We start from the raw sequence: 14,419 nt of genomic DNA, 5'->3' as shown, positions 1-14,419 counted from the left end.
AAAAACATGAACACAATAAACACGTATAAAACTATCACTCAGATTTAACAGCTGTTAACATTTTACTGTATATGCTTCATTACAAGTGAAAAATTTTAAATTATAAATATCAAGATATTTAGCCATTCCACAGAAGATTTCGGTATGCATTTAAATATAAGGCCATTTTCCCACTTCATCACAGTAACATTTTCATAGCTAACAAAGTTAACAATAATTCCTTAACTTTTTATCTTGGAATTTTCAAATCTGCAAAAGCTGAAAAAATAGTACATCGAACACTTATATACCCTTACCTAGATTCATCAATTAATATCCTGCTACATTTGATTTCTTCCCCAACTTCTATGTATATATGTTGGGGATATGTTGGGGAAGTATGAGTGTATACACACACACACACATACATACACACACACACACACACACTTTCCCCTCCTTTTGGCTAAACCATTTTAAAGTAAGTTGCTGTGGACATCACCATGCATTTCCTAAGAACAAGGATATTCTCTTAAAGTTTACATCTTTCTACATGTATATTAATACATGTATTGTGTTTATTAATATACATAACATATAATACAACATACTAATATACATTATATATCATGTATATATAATGTATATTAATATTGATATACATTGATAATACACATAACACATTAATACATATATATTCTATAATATATAAATGAAACAAAAAAGTGGTAAAAAAATTAAAGAATTCTTTTATAACTTTGAAGAAAGCCATATGTAGTTGACATTCAAGTACATAAAATGGTGCAAACAAAAAATTTCTGAACAGGAGAAACTACCATAAGCAAAGTCAAAAGATAACTAATTATTGAATGTGCATATGTATATAGAATATATAATCAAAGTTCATAAAAAATGAAATACAAATAATTTTTAAAATATCAAAAGAGCGCCAGGCACAGTGGCTCATGCCTATAATCCCAGCACTTTGGGAGGCTAAGGTAGAGGGATTGCTTGAGGCCAGCAGTTCAAGACTAGCCTGGGCAACATAGTGAGACCTCCTCTCTACAAAAAATAGAAAGTTAGCCAGGCTTGGTGGCATGTGCCTATTGTCCTAGCTCTTCAAAGGCTGAGGTGGGAGGAACACTTGAGACCAGGGTGAGGCTGTAATGAGCTATTATTGTGCTACTAGACTCCAGCCTGGGTGACAGAGTGAGACCTTGTCTCAAAAAGAAGAAAAGATATGCAACTAATTTTTCATAAGAGGAATACAAATTAATGATATACTATATTACCTCAGATTGACAAATTCAAAAGTTTAGTAATACACTGTGTTGGCACAGTTTCAGTATGGTAATACATACTCTCAGATATTTGTAGTGGAAGTGTGAATTGATAGAAACACCATAGTGGGTAATTTGGCAATTCATAAAAATCACACATGCATATATTCTTTTGTGCTATGTGTAGTTGGTGAAACAATTCCACTTGTAGGAATCTCTTCCACAGTTATACTTGCACATATAGAAAGTGATAAAATATGTTATTCCCTACTTCACTAGTAATGTTTGTAAAAATAAAAGACTACAAATGACATATATTTATCCATAAACTTTTTGGATGGTTCAATAAATTACATTATATCCACATACACAGGTATACAAAGAATGAAGATCTTTAATTACCTATACAGAAAGAGCTCCAAGTTATATTAACTGAAAAAAAAAATCCAAATACCAAAACAATTTCTCCCATTGGGGTTAAAAAAAAGGTGAACAGGAACATGTACATTATTTTGGTTTTAAATGCCTATTATATGCATGTGAAATAGAAACCTGGATGGTAGGAGCAACAGAATAGAAGGGAGATTATTCCATACCCTTTTGTAGTTCAAAAATAATATATATTAAAATATTGAAATATTAAATACAAATGATTTTCTTTGAAACAGAAAGTTAAAAGGTCATTAAATTTCACGTATCAAAAGAAACAAGAAACATACCTTTGTGGCTTCCATTATAATTTTGTTAATTTTCTCTTTATCTAATCCTTCCATTCCTGCTTTATTATCATTAAGTCCCATCCTAAGCAGAAGATCATCTTTGTAACTGTCACACTTCTCCTTTGTGCTATCCATGGTATAAACTTATCTGAAAAAGCATAAAGATAAACACTGCTTTTAAAACCATCTGTGGCCAGGCGTGGTGGCTCATGCCCGTAATCCTAGCACTTTGGGAGGCCGAGGCGGGCAGATTGACTGAGCTCAGGGGTTCGAGACCAGCCTGGGCAACACGGTGAAACCCTGTCTCTACTAAAATACAAAAAAATTAGCCAGGCATGACGACGTGCGCCTGTAGTCCCAGTTACTAGGGAGGCTGAGGCAGAAGAATTGCTTGAACCTGGGAGGCAGAGGTTGCAGGGAGCCGAGATTGCACTACTGCACTCCAGCCTGGGTGACAGAGCGAGACTTTCTCTCCAAAAAACAAACAAACAAAAACCAGAAAAAACTCCAAAAGACATGTTGTGGGGGTGGGGGGGTGGGGTGGGGCAGGAGCACCATGTGCATCCATTATGCATCAATAAAAAAGTTTAAAACGTTAAATGATATAGAAATAAGCAAAACAAAAATTTTAAATGACAGTTAAGAATTTTTAGCTACTAAAAATTATTACTCAGATATAAAAAATTACAGTTGACTCTTAGACAACACGGGTTTGAACTGAGAGGATCCACTCATATTTGAATTTCTTCCGTCTCTGCCACCCTCAAGACAGAAAGACCAACCCCACTGCTTTCTCCTCCTTAGTTTACTCAACATGAAGACAAGATGAAGATCTTTATGATCTACTTCCACTTAATGAATAATAAATATATTTTGTCTCCTTTATGATTTTCTTAATAACATTTTTCTTTCTCTGGCTTTCTTTATTGTAAAAATACAGTACAGAACAAATATAACATACAAAATACATATTAATCAACGGTATACCTTATTAGTAAGGTTTCCAGTTTACAATAGGCTATTAGTAGTTACGTTCTTCAGGAGTCAAAAATTATATGTGAATTTTTGATTGTGTGTGGGCAGGGTCCCTAGCCCCTGTGGTGTTCAAGGGTCATCTGTACTATCACAAGATTATGATATTCTTGGAGAGAAGAAAGGAATTAGCATTTTCTGCATGTTCCATTCTAGCTACTATGCTTTAGGCACCACGTGTGAGGGCCATAACAGCCCTGATAGATATTATTCTCCATACAAAAAGATAACAAACCTGAGTCTTAGAACACGTCTACTGACACAAATTTGCTAACAAGTGGCAACACATGTGTTGGAACCCAGGCATGAGTAGAAAACTTATGTTTCTACCCAGATTAAAACATGGTATAGAAATACAAAATAATACTTCCTCTACTATACATGTTAAGTTCAAATGCATTTATTATCTACTGTATGCAGATCTCCTTAAGGCAATGAAAAAATACAGAAAAAAAAAAACCTAGAAAGTTACGTCACCTCTAAGGTTAAGAAAAATCCTTTCAGATAATAATTCTTTAATATCTTTATATACTTTATAGTTTATCTTCACATACATTAGCTTTTAAAGATATTTATAACCATGCAAAACAGATCTGGTTATTTTCATATTAGGGAGAAAAAAATGAGAACTTCAGCAAGATTGAATGAATTGCCCATCATAACTGTTAGTAAGTGGAAGAATTGGGATTTGAATGCAAGCCTTCTTACTTCAACTCTGATGCACTCCATGACATTACGGTTGCCTCCAATTTGGGGATCATGTATGCTATAAATAAGTGGCCAGATGAACAGTTGTCATGAATCTAAAATAAATTACGATTGTGACTTATTTGTATGATTTAGAGTGCGCTCATTTACTCCACTCTGCCTTGAGGATCTTCCCTTAACAATGCTGCTTCTGTTTTTGGCACCAGCAAAGAATAAAAAGAATTTTGGAAGGGACTCTGAATACTGTGACTATTAGTGGTAGTTTCACTAGGAAAAAAAGTATACATCATGGTAGTTCTCAAACTTTGCTGCACATTAGGCCCACCTGGAGAGCTGTGACGCCAAAGCTCCTCCCATACCAAATAAATCAGAAGGTCTGGGAGTAGGAGCCAGATAGGGGTATTTTAAAGAGATGCCCAGGTAATTCCAATGTGTCCCAAAGTACAAGAACCACTGGTATAGATGTTATTTCGTAGTGCCCAGGGGAATATAGGTTGGTTTTTTTGTTATCATTTGAATTTTTTTCCCTTCGACTATCACACTGAGCTAATATTACTCTATATTTTGCCTTACGCTTCATTAATTCAATTCGTTGTCATTTTCTAGTAAAGCAGGTGAATGTAATTCAGTCATAATTTCACCATACCTTCACTACTAAAGAGTGAAGTGGCTAAATGCAAACATCCTACATTTAAGCTGTCTTGCCCATATGTTTCTGGGTTTATCATTGTTGTTATTCATATTAATTAATTCATTCATTCAGAGATGAAGTCTCACTGTCACCCAGGCTGGAGTGCAGTGGTGTGATCTCGGCTTACTGCTACCTCGGCCTCCTGGGTTCAAGCGATTCTCCTGCCTCAGCCTCCCAAGTAGCTTGAACTACAGGCGCACACCACCATGTCTGGTTAATTTTTGTATTTTTAGTAAAGATGGGGTTTCGTCAATGTTAGCCAGGCTGGTCTCAAACTACTCAAGTGATCCGCCTGTCTCAGCCTCCCAAAGAGCTGAGATTACAGGCCTGAGCCACCACACCTAGCTCTTGTTTTTTAGAGGCAGGGGTGGGTTGCCCAGGCTGGACTTGAATTCCTGGGCTCAAGTGATCCTCCCACCTCAGCCTCCCAAACAGCTGAGACTGAAGGCACATACCACAACTCCTGGCTGCCTTGCCCTTTAAATGATGAAATGTATAAAAGGAAAATACATATTATTGAATGCCTACTCTTCACATATATTAATTGCTTAGCCAAAAAACTCTTGAGAAGAGGCCGGGTGCAGCATCTCATGGCTGTAATCCTAGCACTTTGTGAGGCCAAGGCAGGAGGATTGGTTAAGCCCAGGAGTTCAACACCAGCCCCGGTAACACAGTGAGACTCATGTCTACAAAAATAAAAGTAAAAAATTAGCCAAGTGTAGTGATGCACACCTGTAGCCCAAGCTACTTGGAAGGCTGAGTTGGGAGTTTCACTTGAGCCTGGGAGGTAAGGCTACAGTAGGCCATGGTCATGCCACTGCACTCCAGCCTGGGCAAGAGAGCAAGAACCTGTCTCAAAAAAACCAAACCAAACAAACAAACAAAAAACTCTTAAGAGTTGGTTTTGGTGCTTGAATCAAAAGAACTGGGCTATGGGCAATCCTGGGACAAGGCAAAATTGTGAGATAGGTAAAGTTAGTTTTTTGCTACCTTCCTGCTTATTGATACCTAATTACCATGAAACTTTTGTCCAGTTTCATAGGCATATGTTGACTATCATCTACATGCCAATGACTTACAGGTTTATAGCACCAGTCCAAATACCTGTTTGACATTTCAAGTTTAACATGTCCAAAAGTAATCTTTTCATCTGCCTCCATCCCCTTCAACCAGCTCCATTTACGGCCTTCCTGGTATCCATTGAGGGCAACTCTAATCTATTCCAGTTGCTCATGCAAATAACCCAGGAGTCATCGTTGACCCCTCTCTTTCTCATACACCCACATCCAAACTATCAGGAAATCCTGTGAGCTCTGCTTTCAAAATCACCCTGAATTTATTCAGGTTACTAGTTAAAAATATAAGGCACAGCTGGGAGCAGTGACTCATGCCTACAATCCCAGCACTTTGGGAGGCTGAGGTGGGTGGGTCACCTGAAATCAGGAGTTCGAGACCAACCTGGCCAAAATGGTGAAACCCCCTCTACTGAAAATACAAAATTAGCTGGGTGTGGTGGCACATGCCTATAGTCCCAGCTACTCAGGAGGCTGAGACAGGAGAATCACTTGAACCTGGGAGGCAGAGGCTTCAGTGGGCCGAGACTACACCACTGCACTCCAGCCTGGGCCAGACAGAACAAGACTCCATCTCAAAAATAAATAAATAAATAAATAAATAAGGCTGGGCGCGGTGGCTCACACCTGTAATCCCAGCACTTTGGGAGGCCGAGGCGGATGGATCACGAGGTCAGGGGTTCGAGACCAGCCTGGCCAATATGGTGAAACCCCGTCTCTACTAAAAATATAAAAATCAGCTGGGCGCGGTAGCAGATGCCTGTAATCCCAGCTACTCAGGAGGCTGAGGCAGGAGAATTGCTTGAAACTGGGAGACGGCGGTTGCAGTGAGCCAGGTTGTAGTGAGCCGAGATCACGCCACTTCACTGCAGCCTGGGCGACAGAGTAAGACTCCGCCTCAAAAAAAAAATACATATATACACACACACACACATATATGCACATACATATAAGGCAAACTTTTGTTTTTTGTTGGTAATAAAGATGGAAACTTAGAATTTTTAAGAAAGAATTATAAGGAAAAAGTTTTAGTGTGGTAGGCCTCCTCCCACCTATAAGAGGTAAACAAAGCTATATAAAAAATCACACTGGTGATCAAAGTCACCTGGAATTAATCTACCAGAAAATATGCAAAATATACCAAAAGTAATAAGAGAGAAGGGGAGGAGACAGGGGATGGGGGAAAGGGAGAGTGAGGGAGAGAGAGGGGGCGGGAAGAGAGAGAGAGAGAGAGAGAAGTATGAATACGAAAGGCTAAACTACAGTAAGTTCCTAGGTGGAGCTTGTTTCCTATTTCTAATATACTGTAAATAACCAAATGCAATAATTTCCTCAGAAAACCTTTATATACTTTTAAGGACAAATACTATTTTAAATCTCCCAAATATTCAAATATTTAATACTTTGAACAGATTAAGCACCCAGAACAAAATTTCAGAATGTGATTAAATGCTCTTGTTATTCTCTATAAATTTAAATACAATGAATTGAATTAGGGATATTACTCTACATTTAAAGTAGTAATTTTCAAACCAATACATCTTATATGATCTACTTTAAAATTTCCTTTTTCATTTTCATTTATTGTAAAAATACTTTTTGAAATTTCAAGAAAATAAAAAATCACAATTTCAAGACTTTAACAGATTATTTTTCCATGTTCTTCAATTATTTTACATACAGATACATGAAAACATACACTGAAACCATATGGCCACAATTTTTGTATGACAAAAATGAAAGTATAGGTGCAACTTTGAATTGTTAGTTTTAGCTTTTAATATTTTTGCAAAACAAGAGGAAAAAACTTTAAAAAATATTTTAGACTGGATTTGAACGATTTTCTCATTTACATGTGTCACTGACAGAAAGAACAGAAATAATGAAACTCCACAGATCCTAAACCAAGAGTATATACACTAAAAGAAAACTCAAGTTTTTTTACCAGAGACAGAAGGCCTGCCTTGTGAGAACCATGCATGTATTCTCTTCTACTGCCTTTCTCCTTTTTTTATTCATTTAATTGGTTCTAGTGAAGAAGAATGGGACAGAGGGAAATTTAAAAATCTATACTCTACTTCATCCTAAAGACATTAAATTCATTCTTATAGAAGAATAAGCAGAAATTATCTTCTTTAGACAGGATAATATTCTGATATAAACATATTACCTACAGTATCAATTCAAAGGTAAATTCCCCAAGCCCCAAGTTTTTGCTTTTGTTTTTTGGGTTTTTTTTGAGACAGAAGACGGAGTTTCAGTCTTGTTGCCCAGGCTGGAGTGCAATGGCACGATATCGGCTCATGGCAAACCTCTGCCTCCCAGGTTCAAGCGATTCTCCTGCCTCAGCCTCCCGAGTAGCTGGATAGCTAGGATTACAGGCATGCGCCACCACGCCTGGCTAATTTTGTATTTTTTGTAGAGACGGGGGTTTCTCCATGTTGTTCAGGCTGGTCTCAAACTCCTGACCTCAGGTGATCTGCCCGCCTCAGTCTCCTAATGTGCTGGGATTATAGGCGTGAGTCACTGCACCCGGCCTCCAAGTTTTTAAGTTTCTATTTGGATGATGAGTTGCATATTTTATAAAAAGCCTTCCAGGTTCTTTAACAATGAAAACTTTAACTCAGAAATAAACATACTCATAAGTGTGAAAATCTAAGTTTTTATCTTATAGAAGTTGATTGTTTCTTGGAATGCTGACTCAACATGAAGGAGATAGGCTGGGAGTTTCTTTGGGCACTAGATGTTGGCAAAAATATCTATCTATATAAAAGTGATGCTAAACAGACTAATTTTGTTTCAGTAAAGTGCACAGGTCTTAAGGGACAGTTCATACTAATGTCCTTAGAAAAGGAGAAAACATTTCTCCTGTAGTACCTTTTTTGGTACTGTATTTTTTAAGTTCTACAATCTAGAATATTACAATTTTAATATAAAATTAGGCCGGGGCAGTGGCTCAGGGTTGTGATTACAGCACTTTGGGAGGCCAAGATGGAAGGATCATTTCAGGTTAGGAACTCAAGAGCAGCCTGGGCAACATAGTGAGACCCTGTCTACACAAAAAAAATAGCCAGGTGTGTTGACATGTGCCTGTAGTCCCAGCTACTCGGGAGGCTGAGGCAGGAGGATCGCTTCAGCCCAGGAGTTTGAAGCTGTGGTGAGCCATGGTTATGCCACTGCACTCCAGCCTGGGCAACAGAGCAAGAGTTTTTAAGAGACAGGGTGATGAAGCCTGTGTCTTAAAAAAAACAACAACAACAACAGAAGCCAGGATAATAGGATAGGGTTACACTACAAATAAGAAATTGAGATACTGTGCTATTTATCTCCACACTACGCTCCACATTATTGGAAGGGAAATATCTAATAAAATCAAAAAGAGTTGTATAAGCTATTATTATTTTCCTGTCCTGGAAAAATGATCCTTTCAATTCTCCCCTTTGCCAAACTGCTCCTAAATTTCTTCTGAGTTCTAACCTTGATATTGTTTCTTGATCCACTGCTCCTGACTTTTTAGTTTTTTTACAGCTCTAATAGCGTATGGCAGGGGTTTAAAACTCCTTAGCAACATAACCCTGTTCAAATGAAATTTTAGATAAAAATCTCAAATATTTCCTTAGATCTCTGTTCTACTAATGCTACTTTACAGCTCTTCTATAATTTCTTCATATGTATTCTATCACTAATTTAAAAGAATAAATGGGTAACCTACAAAAAGGGGAAAGCTCATAGTAAACTTCATTTATTTGACTCTCCAAATTCCTTAGAAATATTTATGCGAGTAGGGTGTGGTGGCTTATGCCTATAATCCCAGCCCTTTGGGGGGCCGAGGTGGGAGGACTGCTTGAGCCCAGGGGTTTGAGACCAGCCTGGGCAACAGAGTAAGACCCCTGTCTCTACAAAAAAAATTAAACTTGGGAGGCTGAAGTGGGAGTATCTCTGAAGCCTAGTAGGTCTAGGCTGCAGTAAACCATGATAGTGCCACTGCATTCCAGTCTGGGTGACAGAGACGCCCTGTTTCGAAAAAAAGAAAATAAAGAAAAAGAAATATTTGTGTGAACACTAACATACATTGCGATTGTTACCAACTCAAAGACCGCAATAACAGTTGTTTACTATTGATGAATTTTAAAAGATGGTTTCCATAGCAAATCAGCCCTGAAAATCATTATTCCATTTTCTTCCTAGTCATATCATACATGCCTAAATACCAGAAACAAAAAAATTAAACATCCCAAAAATACTGCTTCAGGACTTGCCAAAACATGACAAAAAAAAAAAAAAATCAGCAAGAAGTTGTGGTCTTGGAGTGATTAAGCCAAAATGATTTAGAAACATAATCACATACCTTCCTTAATAATCTTTTTTTCTCTTAAGAGCACACTGTTAAAAACAGCCTTACTTTTAAAATACTAACAGTCCATTTGGAAACTATTATTAACCCTGTGCTATAAAAATACGCTTAAACGGCCGGGCACGGTGGCTCATGCCTGTAATCCCTGCACTTTGGGAGGCTAAGGCGGAGTTTGAGACCCGCCTGGCCAACACGATGAAATCCCATCTCTACTAAAAATACAAAAAATTGGCTGGGCATGGTGGCACGCGCCTGTAATCCCAGCTACTCAGGAGGCTGAGGCAGGAGAATTGCTTGAACTTGGGAAGTGGAGGTTGCAGCGAGCTGATGTTGCGCCGCTGCATTGCAGCCTAGGCAACAAGGGCAAAACTCCATCTCAAAAAAAATTAAATTAAATTAAAAATAAAACCACTTAAACACATATTATATAAAAAGCATCTGATAATAAACAACAGCATCTGAGATTTACACTAAATTAGTAAAAATAATTATTCTCAATTGATGAGATGAATGTCACAGTTTTTTAGAATTTGTCTAACAGGTTTTCCGGTCTTCACCAGAAAGCTCCCACCACCCCTGCTGAAAAAAATTGATGAGATGATATCTCTCTCTCCTCTGAGATACTATAACTTGGTTTGTATTTAGTAATATATTTTTTTTGAAGTTTCAAAAAACACTAATGGAAGGTTTATGAAAGAAAGCATGAGTTAAAAAACATTGCAAAACACCGAGCTAGATTAGTTCATCAAACTATCACAATATGTGGTTTATGTTAGCTTAATATGTGGTTTAAGTTAGCTTAATTTTTTTCATAAAAGAAAAAGCAGTCCAGACTTACTGGTAACTTTTTTAAATTAATGAGATCTAAATATGCTGTTTATTTTAAGAAGACTTTAAAAAATGTGCACATGGTATAGCATTATGAAAATTCATAAAATGTTAACAGCAACCTCCAGCACATGAAGTACTTATTTCTATACTACAAAGTACACTAACAAATAAAATTTGAGGCTGGGCGCAGTGGCTCAAGCCTGTAACCTCAGCACTTTGGGAGGCCGAGGCGGGTGGATCACAAGGTCAGGAAATCGAGACCATCCTGGCTAACATGGTGAAACCCCATCTCTACTAAAACTACAAAAAATTACCCAGCCATCCCATTACTGGGTATATACCCAAAGGACTATAAATCATGCTGCTATAAAGACACATGCACACGTATGTTTATTGTGGCACTATTCACAATAGCAAAGACTTGGAACCAACCCAAATGTCCAACAATGATAGACTGGATTAAGAAACTGTGGCACATATACCCCATGGAATACTATGCAGCCATAAAAAATGATGAGTTCATGTCCTTTGTAGGGACATGGATGAAATTGGAAATCATCATTCTCAGTAAACTATCGCAAGGACAAAAAACCAAACACCGCATGTTCTCACTCATAGGTGGGAATTGAACAATGAGAACACATGGACACAGGAAGGGGAACATCACACTCTGGGGACTGTTGTGGGGTGGGGGGAGGGGGGAGGGATAGCATTAGGAGATATACCTAATGCTAAATGACGAGTTAATGGGTGCAGCACACCAGCATGGCACATGTATACATATGTAACTAACCTGCACATTGTGCACATGTACCCTAAAACTTAAAGTATAATAATAAAAATAAAAATAAAATAAAAAAATAAAGAAATATTTCTTAAAATAAAAAAAAAATTAACCAGGCGTGGTGGCAGGCGCCTGTAGCCCCAGCTACTCGGCGGCTGAGGCAGGAGAATGGCGTGAACCTGGGAGGTGGAGCTTGCAGTGAGCCGAGATTGCACCACTGCACTCCAACCTGGGCGACAGAGCAAGACCCCATCTCAAAAAAAAAAAATTAATAAAAATAATTAAAAAAACAAAATTTGAACTGCAAATAAAATATACATTTTCTAACACTACTAAAATAATTAGTATAAAATACACATTTCCTAACACTACTAAAATAATTACTTTCAATAATACTTCACAGATGCTAGGAAAAGCACAAAAGGCACAACAAACTAATGCCATAATGTGTAATTAAGTGACCTGCTTCTAACAAATAGATTATAGCAGAAGTAGAAGTGATGGAATGTAACATCTAAAAATGGGTTAGGTTAGTGGGGCCAAGATGGCAGACTAGAAGCAGCTCATGCGCACTGCTCTCACAGAGAATAAGCAAAAGGGCTAGTGAACACTGACCCTGCAGGCTGATCATCTGAGAAACAACGTTGAGATCTATCAAGGCAGCAGGGGAACACAGAGAGCACAGAGGAATGAAGGTGGGCACCAGCTTGTCTGGGCTGAGCACAGAGCCAGGAGAACCTAACCAACACCGGAAACGGTGAGTGAGAGCCCCCAGGGGGATTCACACTTTCCAGAGACCTGTGCAAGACTGGGAATGGGAGATTCCCCCTGGACACCCTGTGCCCCCCACCCCCATGCTTCTAGACTGAGGCAGAGAGCCACTGGGATGTTTGGTGGAGGCAATTCTGAAGCCCAAGGGCACCTCTACAAGCCTTGGGCCCCGGAGCAGATCAGCACCAGTGTCATAGCCCCAATAGAGGCCGCCACTGCAGTGCCTGAAAGCAGTAAGAGTTCTCCACTACTCCTTGCTGGATGGGGCTCAGCAACAGCCTCCAGCCCAGTGGTCCTGCTTCAGCCAGAATTTGGCTGGCCACTCCATCTACCCTTGCCACAGGTAGCCAGGCAGGCAATGCTTGCTAGAGCTTCTAGCCCAGCAGTCCTGCTTCTGTGTGAACTCAGCTGAAGGATGCAGCTTCCTGTCATCCCAAGAAACACCGGGACAGCAAATTACATGACCCTACCCGCCCCTGTCACTGGTAGCCAGGCAAGCAATGCTTGTGAGAGCTTCCAGCCCAGCAGCTCCACATCTGTGTGAACTCAGCAGGAGGGCTCAGCTTCCTGTTGTCCCAGTAAACACTCAGACAAGACAGCATGTCACCCTGCCCATCCCTGCCTCTGGTAGCTGGGGGGCAACACATGCTAGAGCTTCCGGCCCAGGGGTTCTGCTTCTGTGGGAACTCAGCTGGTAGGCACAGCCTACTATTGTCCCAGCAAACACACAGGGGGCAGGGTGGGTGGCTGCACCCACCCCCAACACTGGTAGCCAGGTGAGCCATGCCTGCTAGAGCTTCTGGCCCAGTGGTCCTGCTTCTGCCTGAATTTGCCGAGGGGTGCAGCCTCTTGTTGCCATGGAAACACCCGGATGGCAGAGCAGGCAATTCCACCCACCCTGCCTCTTGTAGCCAGATGGGCCGCATCTACTAGAAATTCCAATCCAGGGTTCCCACTTCCACCTGAACTCTGCGGGCAGGCACAACCTCATGTTTCCCCAGGAAGCACACAGATAGCAGATTAGGGCTGATGTTGCAAGAATGCAGCGTCTCTGCCAACTGAGGAACCTGACTGAGGAAGCCCTGTGGACCAGAACACCCCCCCAAAAATGCAGGCACAGAGAAAGTAATCAGAGAGCGCTCCTCCAAGACCCAGGAACAGACTAGAATCAAAGCTCATCAACTGAATCCACCTTTTACCATAATCAAATCCCCAAGGGCATCAAAGAAGAGAAAAGCAAAAAAATCCATCCAAAGGACAGCAACATCAAAAACGGAAGGAATATGAGCCCACACAAATGAGAAAGAACCAGCACAAGAACTCTAGCAACTTAAAAAGCCAGAGTGTTCTCTTACCTCCAAATGACCACACTAGTTCCCAGGCAATGGTTCTTAACTAGGCTGAAATGTCAGAGACAGAATCCAGAATATGGATAGGAACAAAGATCATCAACATATAGGAGACAGTCGAAACCCAATTTAAGAAATCTAAAGATTACAATAAAACAGTACAGGAGGTAATAGACCAAATGGCCATTATATGAAAGAACCAAACTCATCTGATAGAGATGAAAAACACATCAGAAGAATTTCAAAATGCAATCCCAAGTATTAACAGCAGAATCCACCAAGGTAAGGAAAGAATCTCAGAGCTTGAAGAGTAGCTCTATGAAATAACCGAGTCACACAAAAATAAAGAAAAAACAATAAAGAAGACTGAACAAAACCTCCAAGAAATATGTGATTATGTAAAGAGACCAAATCTATGACTCATTGGCATCCCTAAAAGAGAGAGAGAAAGTAAGCAACTTGGAAAACATATTTCAGGATATTGTCCATGAAATTTTCACCAACTTCGCTAGAGAGGCCAACATTCAAATTCAGGAAATGCAGAGAACCCCTGTGAAATACTGCACAAGAAGATCATCCCAAAGGCACATAGTCATCAGAGTCTCCATGGTCTGAAAGAAAAAATGTAAAGGCAGCTAGAAAGAAGAGGGAGGGCACCTACAAAGGGAGTCCCATTAGGCTAACAAGCAGACTTGTCAGCAGAAACCTTATTAGCCAGAAGAGATTGGGGGCCTATATTCAGCATTCTTTAAAAAAAATTTTCAACCAAGAATTCCATATCCAGCCAAACTAAGCTTCACAAATGAAGGAGAAATAAGATCCTTTTCAGACAAGTAAGTGGTAATTGA

At 39.4% G+C, this 14,419-nt stretch overlaps 1 protein-coding gene and 1 non-coding gene across 19 annotated transcripts in view; one reads left to right on the top strand and one right to left on the bottom strand.

Annotated features, from left to right (window-relative positions):
* POLK (DNA polymerase kappa) overlaps positions 1-14,419 on the bottom strand; it is a 91,669-nt gene that overhangs the window by 54,020 nt on the left and 23,230 nt on the right. For 15 of the 18 annotated variants that reach the window (XM_054555269.2, XM_063724021.1, XM_024246849.3 and 12 more), the window contains 1 exon segment: positions 1,979-2,126. In XM_054555269.2, the coding sequence (XP_054411244.2) occupies positions 1,979-2,113 (135 nt within the window). In that variant the 5' untranslated portion in view covers positions 2,114-2,126. 18 annotated transcript variants of the gene reach the window in all.
* On the top strand, positions 10,345-10,405 carry LOC112133599 (U7 small nuclear RNA). Its single transcript, XR_002915232.1, has one exon. It is a non-coding gene; the product is annotated as a U7 small nuclear RNA (small nuclear RNA).

This window comes from Pongo abelii, chromosome 4, assembly GCF_028885655.2.
Source record: "Pongo abelii isolate AG06213 chromosome 4, NHGRI_mPonAbe1-v2.0_pri, whole genome shotgun sequence".
NCBI lineage: Eukaryota > Metazoa > Chordata > Mammalia > Primates > Hominidae > Pongo > Pongo abelii.
Note: the sequence above shows the minus strand (reverse complement) of the source record. Positions and strands in the feature narration are given on the sequence as shown.